Source organism: Notechis scutatus, chromosome 3 (genome assembly GCF_049901735.1).
Source record: "Notechis scutatus isolate UNSWTSFEM ecotype Mainland chromosome 3, rNotScu1.2, whole genome shotgun sequence".
NCBI classification, from domain to species: Eukaryota; Metazoa; Chordata; class Lepidosauria; order Squamata; family Elapidae; genus Notechis; species Notechis scutatus.
This window is the reverse complement of record NC_142011.1, coordinates 209,358,233-209,370,567: the sequence shown is the minus strand read 5'-3', so window position 1 is coordinate 209,370,567 and position 12,335 is coordinate 209,358,233. Positions and strand designations below refer to the sequence as shown.

The window sequence follows — 12,335 nt, the reverse complement described above, 5'->3', positions numbered from 1 at the left end:
AAGTTGCAAAAGGGGGTCTCACACAACCCCCTGGAATACTGCAACCGTCATAAGTCCATGCCAGTTGCCGAGCCTCTTGAATTTTGATCCAGGGAACTCGGGGATGTCGCAACGGTCACAAAGTGTGAAAAAACGGTCACAAGTCTCCTTTTTTCAGTGCCGTTGTAACTTCGAATGGCCACTAAATGAATGGTCATAAGCCAGGGACTCCCTGTATCGTAAACCGCCCAGAGTAGCAAAATGGGCAGTCAATAAATGTAATTATGAATGAGGATAGTCGGTGAGCCCACGTGGGAGGCGAAGGAGATCCCGCTGGGGCCCGTTGGGAAGAGCCGGCTCTTGCTCGAGATGTTGACTCTGGTGGCCAAGGATTGTCCTGCCCCTGTCGAGTCTGAATCTGAGGAGGAAGACGAGCAGCTGACAGGGAGCGGAAGTGTGGCTCCAGTGGCTGTGGAGGAAACTGGGGAAGGGCACAGTCTGGCTGGGCAGAGCAGGGGAGAGGGAGAGCAAGGGAGAGAGAGTTCGGAGGAAGACCCAGGCCCACCCCCTCTTCATCCTAGGACACGCAGGGAGGAATGGAGAAGGGAGCAAGGTGGGTTGCGTGGCTTATGGGGGAGGAAAGGGCCCTGATTCCCTTCATTAGCTGCAGTTGGGGACACAGTGTTTAAAAAGGGAAGCTGCGCACAGTAAGTTGTTGGGAGGAAATCGTGAATTTATCTGGTCTCGTCGTGGCTTATCTGGGTTCCTGGCATCTTCCCAATTGTGTGTGTGTTTTGCTGGCCTTTCAAGTCTGCAATTCCTTCTCCTGCCCTGTCCAGTTAATTATGTCAACGTGGTTTGTGTGGATTTTTAGTGACAGTTTGTGTGTACTATGTTTTTGGACTGAATTTCCTCCACTTAGAGGCTGTTCCTGGGAGAGTTTTTTTCTCCAGCCGAAGGTAACCTGGACATTGGGGGCAAAGTTGGAGACAATAAAGGGACTCTCCTTGCTTATCTGACTGGGTTGCCTTTGTGCCATGCCCCTTTGGGTCATCACAAGGATGATGGGACAGGTGGCTGGGAGGGGGGTTCTTCTTGGGGGGGGGGGGGGCGAATCCCAGAGAGCCGAGGCTGGCCTGCCCACCGGCCTGCCCGCTTGTCCCCTGGCGCAGATTTTCCTCTGGAGCCTGAAGGACAACGACCTGACCGGCATGGCCTTCATCGACACCCAGCTCTACATCCACCAGATGATCAGCGTCAAGAACTTCATCCTGGCTGCTGACGTCATGAAGAGCATCTCGCTGCTGCGCTACCAGGAGGAGAGCAAGACCCTCTCGCTCGTCAGCCGGGTGGGACCCCTGAGCACGGCAGGGAGGGCTGCCACTCTTCCCCCCCACCCCCACTTCCAGCCCACGTCCTGGGCCTCCTCTGCTGACCCCCCCTGCTTCTCTCTCTCTCTCTCACCCGCAGGACGCCAAGCCCCTGGAGGTCTACAGCGTGGACTTCATGGTGGACAATGCCCAGCTGGGGTTCCTTGGTATGTCCCGGGGGGGGGAGGGCTTGGGAAAGAGTGGGGGTGGCCGAGACTCAGGGGCCAGAGTTCACTCTGCACCCCAATGCCGGCCAAGGGATGTTGGGGGAGGGCAGGGAATGAGAAGGAGACCCATCCCGAAAGAACTGACCTGGTGTGCACGGAGAATCTGAAAATAACACGGGACTGGTTTGGTAGAGATCTGCTTATGTGGGACCGATTGGTTTAGATTGCAGGGGTGACCCCGAAATATAATTTCACCACATTTTATCTCGATCTAAAATCATTGGATTCTATTCCCATTTGATTTTAGACTCTTCTTGCATTCCCATTTCATTTTAAATCGTATTTTATTCCATCTCCATTTTAAATCATGTTTTATTCCCAATTCCATTTGAAATGGCTTTTATCAAACTTTAGTCATAATTTGTTTCTGGAACTCTGCGCTTTGAGAATGGCCCGAGGGCTAATCCATCAATAAAGAAGCCGCTAATATTGCAAAGGAAAAGGGGCTTTGGAGCAGGGATCAATCTGTAAGGAATGCCTGGATTCACCAGGGAGCTCTGCAATCCCAGGAAGATAACACACAGTCCTCAACTTACAATGGTTCATTTAGTGGCCTTTCAGAGTGACAGATAATCGGATAATCAGAGTTGGAAGGCACCTTATAGGTCATCTAGTCCAACCCCCTGCCCAAGCAAGAGACCCTGCACCATTGGTGACAGATGGCAGTCCAGTCTCTTCTTGAAAGCCTGCAGTGATGAAGCTCTCACAACTTCCAAAGGCAACTTCTGTTCCACTGGTTGATTGTTCTCCCTGTCAGAAAGTTTCTCCTTATTTCCTGCTTGAATCTCTCCTTGTTCATTTTCCATCCATTGTTCCTTGTCTGGCCTTCAGGCGCTTTAGAAAATAGCTTGACCCCCTCCTCCTCCTCTCTGTGGCAGCCCCTCAAATACTGGAAGACTGCTCTCCTGTCTCCCCTGGTCCTTCTCTTCTCTAGACTAGCCAGGCCCAGTTCCTGCAACCGTTTATCGTACGTTTTAGCCTCCAGTCCCCTCATCATCCTGGTTGCTCTTCTCTGCACTCTTTTTAGAGTCTCTAACATCTTTTTCATAGTGTGGTAACCAAAACTGGATGCAGTACTCTAGGTGTGGCCTTACTAAGGCTTTATAGGGTGATATTACTACTTCCCTTGATCTCGATTGTATCCCTCTGTTAATGCAATTTAGGATTGGATTAGCTTTTTTGGCTGCTGCTGCACATGCTGGCTCATGTTTAGCTGTTATGATGGCACTGAAAAAAAGTGACGTTTCTCTTGCAGTGTCCGACAGGGACCGTAACCTCCTGGTCTACATGTACTTGCCTGAAGGTGAGAAGAAGCAACGGAATTTATTATTCATTAAATTTATCTTCCACCGTAACCCCCCATGACTCTGGGGGAAGAGAGATGGACTGATATATTATCTCTTTTTCTAGGGAGATTTGGATCCAGTTTCACTTGCCTCTAAGGGTATTCTCTTATCCCTCAGGTCAGGGTTATCCCAAAGGTTCTTTTTGCAAAAGGCAACTGGACTTCCTTGATTTTTTTTTTCCCTTGAAAACTTTTTGCTCTTCCTCCAGGAAACTTCCTCGGTTCTAACTGACCGGTGGCAAACGGAAGAATGTATATTCTTTGCAATCATCTGGGGTTGAGGAGAATATAAAGAAGAAAGAATATAAATCTTTTCGTTCCCCCACCAGTCAGAAGCCAAGAAGCTTCTTGGAGGAGAAGCGAAACATTTTCAAGGAAGAAAAACAATCAAGAAAAGTTGAGTTGCCTTTTGGAAAAAGCACCTTTGGGTCACTTTTGCTTCCTGTCCCTGAGGATCCCCTCGGCCAGTCCCAGGCTCCTGTTGGAAGGATGCTAAGAGGCAGGAGCTGGGATTGGAGGCATCTCAGGGGTTAGGTCAATATCCAGCTTGAGTATCCAAGTCTTAGGATCATTTCAATTGCAAAAAGCTGTTACTGTTTGTCGAATATATCACGGAGGAAGGATATGAGGTAAAACAACCTTGAACTTCTAAGGCAATATTTAAATGATGAATTTCCCAGCCCGAAACACCCCCCACTCCCAGGTTCCACTTAGATCAGGGGTGTCAAACTGGTGGCCTGTGGGCCGGGTGTGTCATGCACAGGCCACACCCCCAGCTCCGCGAAGGAAAAAAAAAATGTCGCGATACGTGATGTGACAGCAACGTGGCACTGCGAGTTTGGCACCCGTGACCTAGAATCCTATAAACAAGTTCTCTTTCTTATGGGAACCATCTGCCGCCTTCTGCACACCTGTTGACCAGACCTTGAATGGTTCCCAGAGCCTCCCGAGCTCCGAAGGAACGGCAGAAGTTTCGTTTCTCCAAATGACCGTATTTTTCAGACTAAAAGACGCACATTTCCAGCCCCCAAAAGTGGATGGAAATGTCTGTGCATCTTATACAGGAAACGTTGCTGAAGCCCCAGCCACCCGCCCAACCCCCTCCCCCTCCACTTTGGCATCTGCCTCCCAGCCATTGGCCTCCTGGCAGCAAACACCGTTTCAGCTTCAGCACAGCCTGATTTAGCACGAGCAGCTGATGGTCAGTTGGATCGGCCTCCCGACGATCGGCTGTTTCAAGCGGCAGGAATTGCCATCGCCTTTTGCTGCCTCTGCCCACCAAATTTTCCACCCGTTCTGATCCCCGTTAACCAGAACGGGCCAAAAACGGGATGGGGAGGCCAAACACGGGGCCCGCAGAGGCGGGCGATAGGCGATGTTGATCCTTGCAGCCTGAAACAGCTGATGATGGGGAGGCCAATCCGACTATCAGCTGCTTGTGCTAATCAGGCTGTGCTGAAACTAAGACAAATTGAAACGGGCCGTTTGCTGCAAGGAGGTAAATGGCTAGGAGGCAGATTTATTTTTCTCTTGTTTTCCTCCCCAAAAGCTCAGTGCATCTTATACTTCGGAGCGTCTTATACGGCGAAAAACACGGTAATCCATTTGTAGTCAACATTCCCACCCTGCTTTACTCTAATGACAAGTTGAAAGGAAGAGGCCCATGTTTCACCTCTTAGTTCCCCCCCAAGCCTGCAGCAGTCCCCACCGTGGTCTTTGGCTTCCTCCGCAGCGAAGGAGAGCTTTGGCGGGATGCGGCTCCTCCGCCGGGCAGACTTCCACGTGGGCGGCCATGTCAACGCTTTCTGGAGGACGCCGTGCCGGGGAGCCCTGGAAGGGCCGGCGAAGAAGACCAACGCCTGGGAGAACAAGCACATCACCTGGTTTGGTGAGTGAGGGGAGGGGGGCAGGCAGGAGATCCTCGGAGACCCCAGGATGGGGCGCTCTTCTCGTCCCATTCACACAACCTTCCCGTGTTAGGCCGGGGAATCCTGCCTCTTTGGGAGCGCAGGCAGTCTTGGTGTGGTTCGCTGGCAGCGGAGATGGACAGTGGGGAAGGGAGGGGACCAGTCCGGGAGTCTGGAGAGGACTCGGGCGAGGGCCCTGCGTCCGATGCAGGGATGGCGCCAGGACCATCTGGGAGTCGGGTGCTGCCTCCGGAGCCTCCGGAGTCTGGCAGCAGCGAGGCAGAGGACCCAGGGGAGCCTGGTCCTCCCAGGGTTTGTATGCACAGAGCTGCTAGAAGGCGAGAGCAGCTGAAACAAAAGAGATGACTCAGGAGTAGGGCTGGGAGGTGATGGCCCCTCCCATAAGGGATAAAAGTCAGGCCAAGGTGACGAAACCTTTGCAGGAAGGTGGATGAAAGCCTCTGCAGCCCGAAAAACAGGCTCCTTTCGTTACTTCCGGCCGAAAAAGGCCTCAAGGAGGCCGAAAAATCAGCTGTGAGGCCCATGCAGGTGCAGTAAGTTTCCCTGCAGCTGGCATGCCGGCACCAATGGCTCCGCGTGGCACCTGTGGCTCACGTGCCATAGGTGGCACCTGTGGCTCACGTGCCAGGTGTGCCATAGCAGGAGGAGAGAGAATTAGAGACAGAAGAGAACAGAGGGTTGGAAGGGATCCTTCCACAGTGAGGAGGGACGAACATTGGAACCATTTTTGGGGATCTGTCGTAACTCCCCAACGGCTGCAAAGCGGCAGGTTGCCGATCCAGGGTTCCCTGGGCGCTGCTGCCGTGAGTCCTTGGACAGGTGTGGCCTTCCCTCCGCAGCCACCCTGGACGGAGGCATGGGGCTGCTGCTGCCCATGCAGGAGAAGACCTACCGGCGCCTCCTCATGCTGCAGAACGCCCTGACCTCCATGCTGCCCCACCACGCTGGCCTCAACCCCCGGGCCTTCAGGTACTCCCCCGGGGCAGAGGGGTGTGGGGGGGCCCTGAAGGGAATGTGGTGGTGGGGGGGGAGTGGGCAGCCTGGGCACACCGGCCACATCGCCTCCCGCCCTCCGCCTAGGATGCTGCACGTTGACCGACGCATCCTGCAAAACGCCGTCCGTAACATCCTCGACGGGGAGCTGCTCAACCGCTACCTCTACCTCAGCACCATGGAGCGCAGCGAGCTGGCCAAGAAAATCGGCACCACGCCGGACATTGTGAGCGGCAGGGGAAGGTCGGAGGGGAGGAGGGAGGAAGAGGGAGGGAGGACCCCCCACACACACACTTGGGAGGTGGAAATTGGATGAAACGCAGCCGGAATGGGATAACTTGCCACGGCCAAGTCACCGCGGGACAACTCAAGATAACAAAAACAAAAACAAAAACAATAATAATAATAATAATAATAATTCGATATAGTTCTTGAGAGTCCTTGGAAACAAACAGGCCAAGATCCTGGGGGCTTTTGGATCCAGACAGACAGACAGACACACATCTGGCCCACAACACACCTGACGTGGAAAAGAGAAAAAAAAAAAAAACCTGGTTCCTTGACCCAAAGGTGCTTTTTTTCAGGAGACAACGGGACTTCCTTGTTTTTTTTTCTTTTGAAGACGTTTCGCTTCTCCTCCCAGAAGCTTCTTCAGTTCCAACTGGATGAAGGGAAATGGAAGGATTGATACTCCTTGCAGACGGAGCTGGTCATTTGCGTCCTTTTAAAGGGTTGTTGAAGCCACCTGGAGGTTTGTCTGTGTCCTCAGGGCCAGAGGACAGATAATCAGAGTTGGAAGGGTCCTTGTAGGTCATCTAGTCCAACCCCCCACCCAAGCGGGAGACCCTACACCATCTCTGATAGATGGGAGTCCAGTCTCTTCTTGAAAGCTTCCAGGGATGAAGCTCCCACAACTTCCAAAGGCAACTTCTGTTCCATGGGTTGATTGTTCTCCCTGTCAGAAAATTCCTCCTTATTTCCAGGTTGAATCTCTCCTTGATCAGCTTCCATCCATTATTATTCCTTGTCTGGCCTTCGAAGTTGCCCTGGAAAAGAGCTTGACCCCCTTCCTCCTCCTCCTGTCTGGAGCAGCCCCCCAAATACTGGAAGGCTGCCCTCCTGTCTCCCCTGGTCCTTCTCTTCCCCGGACTAGCCGGGCCCAGTTCCTGCAACCTGAGCAGTGCAGATTTTCCGTCCCTTGAGGACCCAGACCAACCTCCAGGTGGCCTCAACGACCTTCTGAAAGGAGGCAAGTGACCAGCTGTATCTGCAAGGAATATCAATCCTTCCATTTCCTCACCATCCCGTCAGAGCTGAAGAAGCTTCTGGGAGGAGAAGCGAAACGTCTTCAAAAGAAAAAAAAAACCAAGGAAGCCCAGTTGCCTCCTGGGAAAATCGAAGCCCCCCCCCCTTGGGGGCCCCCCCTGACCTGGAGGACGGAGAATCTCCCTTCACTGACGTTGCAAGAGCAGCTGAGGCACCAATTGGAGAGGAACAGCTGGAAAAAGTCACCGAATAATATCGCAGTTGGCAAAACGGAAGCCGAGTGATTGTGGCAGGACAAATCCGCGGTTCTACCAATACAGGCAGTCCTCGACTTATGACAGTCCATTTGGTGGCCACTCAGTTACAAGGGTGCTGAGAAAAAGCGACCCCTTTTGGACACCTCCATTGCTTCAGTATCCCCGTGTTCAAAATCCAGGCGCCTGGCCACCGTCTCGGATTTATGACGGTCCCCGGGGGTTTCCTTTTGCGACCTTCTGACAAGGAGAATCCATTGGGAAAAATCAGATTCACTTCACAACCGGGTTACTAACTGAACAACTCCAACGATTCGCTTAACAGCGGGGCTTGAAAGGACGTTACCATGGGACAAAACTCAACGTAATTCTCCCTCTGCAGCATCACTTTGGGGCTCAGTCGTGCTCGTAAGTCAAGGACGGCCTGGAGTTGCCTTGCGTGAAGTTCTCCTGCAGGGAGGGGTCGCTTGGCAAGTTGTCCGAATTCCAGGAATAAAAAGGCCACGTCCCTGGGAAGAGTTGGGGGGGTGGAGGTGGGACCCCCCTTTCTCCTCTCTCTCTATCTTTCCCTTTCTCTCCTCTCCTTTCTTTTTCTTTCTCTCCTTTCTCTGTCCTTTCTATTTTTCTCTCCTCTTTTTCTTCTCTCTCCTCTCTTTGTCTCCTTTCTCTCTCTCCTTTCTCTATCCTCCTTTCTTTTTCTCTTTCTCTCCTTTTCTCTCCTCTCCTTTTCTCCTTTCTCTCTCCTTTCTGTCCTTTCTATTTTTCTCTCCTCTCTCCTCTTTTCTTCTTTCTCTCTCTCCTTTCTCCTTTTCTCCCTTCTCTCCCTTTTTCTTTTTCTTTCTCTCCTTTTCTCTCTCCTCTTTCTTTTTCTTCTTTCTCTCCCTTTCTCTTCCTTTCTTTTCTCCTCTCTCTTTTTTTTCTCCTTTCTCTCTCTCCTTTCTCTGTCCTTTCTTTTTCTCTCCTTTCTCTCCCTTTCTTTCTCTCCTTTCTTTCTTTTCTCTCCTTTTTTCCCCTTCTTTCTCTCCTTTCTTTTCTCCTCTCCTCTCTCCTTCTTTTTCTTCTCCTTTCTCTCCCCTTTTTCTCTTTCTTTCTCTTTCTCTCCTTTTTTTCTCTTTTCTCCCGTCTCTCTCTCCCTCTCTCTCTTTCTCCCTCCCTCTCTTTCTTTCTAAGAGGCATATCTTACCTCCCCCTTGGACCCCCTCGGGCCTTCCTGGCTCCTTCACAGCCCCGTCTCCTCTTCTCCTTCCCCCCATACAGATCCTGGAAGATCTCCTGGAGATCGATCGCGTGACCGCCCACTTCTAGCGGAGGCAGTTCGACGTTTTTCCCCTTCCTCTCCCCAAGACGCTGCATCGGCTCGTTGTGTTGTTGCGTTCGTTTTTGGTACACAATGTAAGATTTGTATAAAATGTTCCGGGTTTGTACAGAAACGACCAAAGTGCCGTTTGTGGGGCGAGACCAAGTGCTGGAGGGACCCCCGTGAATATTGTGGAGGGGGGGGAGGGGATGAACTGGGACCCCCCCACACACTCCCAGACCTAAATCTGCCCTCGAGGGGGGAAAAGGGTTGCAGTTCCACGGAGGGAAGGATTCAGTCCCAAAGGTGCTCCCCCCCCCCCCAAAAGCAAAACTGGACTGGCTTTGTTTCTCCTCGAAGAGGTTTCGCTTCCCATCCAAGACGCTTCCTCGCTTCTGACTGAATGGCGGGGATTTGAATATTCGTTCTAGATTCCTCCAGAACGGAAGAAGCTCCTGGGACAAGAAGCGAAACCTCTTCAAGGTATTAAAATAAGAGTCCGGGGGTGGGGGGTTGAAAAAAAGAAGAAGCATCTTTTGGGACCAATTTCCAGAGATAAATGTTCCGCCCCAGAATGGAGTGTCCTCATTTTGGACCTTGGGACAGGCGTCCAGTTGCGTGGGGCTGAGTAGCCCACTCGGGTTCAAGGAGTAAGAGCTGGGTTTACACCCAGGTTTACACAGCCAATATTGCTTTAGTAGGCCCAAGGGGCAGCTTCCCAGGGATGCCCCAAGACTGGTGACCGTAGTCAATAACCTCTAAGGCAGAGAGAGGGGTCCAACCTTGGGCACTTTTAAGACCGGTGGACTCCCAACTCCCAGAATTCCCCAGCCCGCACCGCTGTGCGGGCTGGGGAATTCTGGGAGTGGAGTCCACCGGTCTTAAAAGTGCCCAAGGTTGAACGACTCCCTTATCCTATCGAGGTGCCACACGGAAGGAACGTTGGAACCCCTTTAAAGGGGGTGTTGGAGCACGGAGGCGGGAGGTCTGGTGTCTCAAAGCGTGGGCGTGGCAGGCCCTTCTTTCCAGAAAGTTCTGCCAGGCGGCAAGAGAAACGGCTGCAAGGAGGCCGCCAGCACCTGGCACGCCTTTTTTGGTGGTGGTGGGGGTGTCTTAAGTCTCTCTTTTTCTTCTCACGATTGGCACCTTGAAGCCTGTCCAATAAACTGGGGCAAGGGGGGGTATTGCCCAGGTTTGGAGGGGTGGATTAGGGTTTGGGGGGGCAATATTGTAGGATCCATCGGGGAAGGGCAGCTGCTCTGTGCAGGGGAGGGCAGGGGGACCTCTGGGGGGGGGGCAGGGGGGGGCTTTGGGTATCCTCCTTTGTGCCAAAACCCCTGGCGAAAAGAGTTTTAGGGCGTTAAGGGGGTCTCCGGGGCTCTCTGAGCCTGGTTGTTTCCTGGCAGACGTTTCCTAACCACAGTAGGGAACATCATCAGTTCTAGAAGGGAATAATTGGGTTTGCAGGGAGGAGGAGGAGGAGGACAGTGGGGTCCTTGCTGTTCTCTTGAGCCTGGTTTTTATTTTCCAGGCGTTTCATCGTCCCCCCCCAAATTAGGTTAACATCAGCAGGGCTAGAAAGTGCAAACGCCACTCCTCCGTAGCTCTGATGACGTGACCTAGTTGGGTCATGAAACGTCTGTAAGGAGGCCACCAAGCTCAGAGAGCCCCAAGGACCCCCACAGGCCTCCTCCTCCTCCCTAGCACTGATGATGTTACCAAGGTGGGTCATGAAACGTCTGCAAGAAAAAAATTCCTGTTCAGAGGACCCCACATTTCTCTCCCTGCAAACCCCTCTCCCTTAAAGCACTGATGAGGCTACCTGGTTGGGTCATGAGATGCCTGCAAGGAAACTACCAAGCCCAGAGAGACCCCAACAGTCCTCCTCCTCCTCTCTTCCTCCTCCTCCTTCCGTCCTTCCTTCCTCTCTGCAAACTCCACTGATGAGGCTACCTAGTTGGGTCATGAAACGTCTGCAAGGAAACCAACATGCTCAGAGAGCACCAAGAACCCCCCCAGTCCCTTCCTTCCTCCCTCCTTCCCTTCTCTTCTTCCTTTCTTCATTTCCCCTTCCCTCTCTTCTTTCCTTCCTTCCTCCCTCCTCCTCCTTCCCTTCTCTTCATTTCCCCTTTCCTTCCTTCCTCCATCCCTCCTTCCCTTCTTCTTTCTTCCTTCATTCCCCCTTCCCTCTCTTCTTCCTTCCTTCCTCTGTCCCTCCTTCCCTTCTTTCTTCCTTCATTTCCCCTTTCCTTCCTTCCTCCCTCCCTTCTTTCTTCCTTCATTCCCCCTTCCCTTCTTTCTTTCCTCCCTCCCTCCTTCCCTTCTTTCTTCCTTCCCCTTCCTCTTCTTCCTTCCTTCCTTCCTCCGTCCCTTCTCTTTCTTCCTTCCTTCCTGTCCCTCCTTCCCTTTTCTTTCTTTTCCTTCATTCCTTCTCTTCTCTTCTTCTTTCTTTCCTCCCTCCTTTCTTCCCTTCTCTTCTTTCTTCCTCCATTCCCCCTTCTTCTTCCTTCCTCCCTCCCTCCCTCCTTCCCTTCTTTTTTCCTTCATTCCCCCTTCCCTCTTCTTCCTTCTTTCCTCCCTCCCTCCTTCCCTTCCCTTCTTTCTTCATTCCCCCTTCCTCTCTCTCTTCCTTCCTTCCTTCCCTCCTCTCTGCAAACCCCCTCCTTTCCAGCCCTGACGTTACCTAGTTGGGTCGCGAAACGCCCGCAAGGAAAACCCCCAGCCCAGAGAAGGCCCAGGCCCCCCAGATAAAAGCACTGCACGCCCGTTCCCTTCTGGGCCCCTGACGCCGTTACCTACTTGGGTCACGAAACGCCCGCAAAGGAGACCCCGTTCGGCCCCTATAGCTATAAATATTCTCCTTTATTGGTGGTTGCAGGGCAAGGAAGAAAAGGAAGCGCTTTGAGCCTTTTTTTCTTCTTCTTTGAAAATCCAGCCACAAGAGGAAATTTGGCTGGGCCCTGCGGGACCCTGGCTAGGCCCAGCTTAGCCCCTCCCCCAGTTGAGGGGGGCAACATGGTTTATCTCCTTCTCTAGTTATTGGAAGGGCCTCCACAGTGCCCCCACCCCCAAATATCCCACCAACTATCTCCCACCTAAACTTTAAAGCAGGGGTCTGCAACCTTGGCGCTTTAAGCCTGGCGGACTTCAACTCCCAGAATTCCCCAGCCAGCTTTGCTGGCTGTGGAATTCTGGGAGTTGAAGTCCCGCCAGGCTTAAAGCGGCCAAGGTTGCAGAGACCCTGATCTATATCCTATATGCTAGCTGTGGAATTCTGGGAGTTGTAGTCCTGCCAGGCTTAAAGCGGCCAAGGTTGCAGACCCCCTGATCTATGCTAGCTGTGGAATTCTGGGAGTTGAAGTCCGCCAGGCTTAAAGCGGCCAAGGTTGCAGAGACCCCTGATCTATATCCTATATGCTAGCTGTGGAATTCTGGGAGTTGTAGTCCTGCCAGGCTTAAAGCGGCCAAGGTTGCAGACCCTGATCTATATCCTATATGCTAGCTGTGGAATTCTGGGAGTTGTAGTCCTGCCAGGCTTAAAGCGGCCAAGGTTGCAGACCCCTGATCTATATGCTAGCTGTGGAATTCTGGGAGTTGAAGTCCGCCAGGCTTAAAGCGGCCAAGGTTGCAGAGACCCCTGATCTATATCCTATATGCTAGCTGTGGAATTCTGGGA

The 12,335-nt window shown here is 52.5% G+C and overlaps 1 protein-coding gene across 4 annotated transcripts in view; it reads left to right on the top strand.

Annotated features, from left to right (window-relative positions):
• The window catches only part of CPSF1 (cleavage and polyadenylation specific factor 1), a 45,088-nt gene extending 36,299 nt beyond the window's left edge, over positions 1-8,789 (top strand). For all 4 annotated transcript variants that reach the window (XM_087958912.1, XM_087958911.1, XM_087958910.1 and 1 more), the window contains exons 32-38: positions 1,152-1,328; positions 1,450-1,516; positions 2,832-2,879; positions 4,654-4,809; positions 5,689-5,818; positions 5,930-6,068; positions 8,620-8,789. In XM_087958912.1, the coding sequence (XP_087815038.1) occupies positions 1,152-1,328; positions 1,450-1,516; positions 2,832-2,879; positions 4,654-4,809; positions 5,689-5,818; positions 5,930-6,068; positions 8,620-8,667 (765 nt within the window). In that variant the 3' untranslated portion in view covers positions 8,668-8,789. The remainder of the gene's footprint in view (positions 1-1,151; positions 1,329-1,449; positions 1,517-2,831; positions 2,880-4,653; positions 4,810-5,688; positions 5,819-5,929; positions 6,069-8,619) is intronic.
• Positions 8,790-12,335: the final 3,546 nt, after the last annotated feature.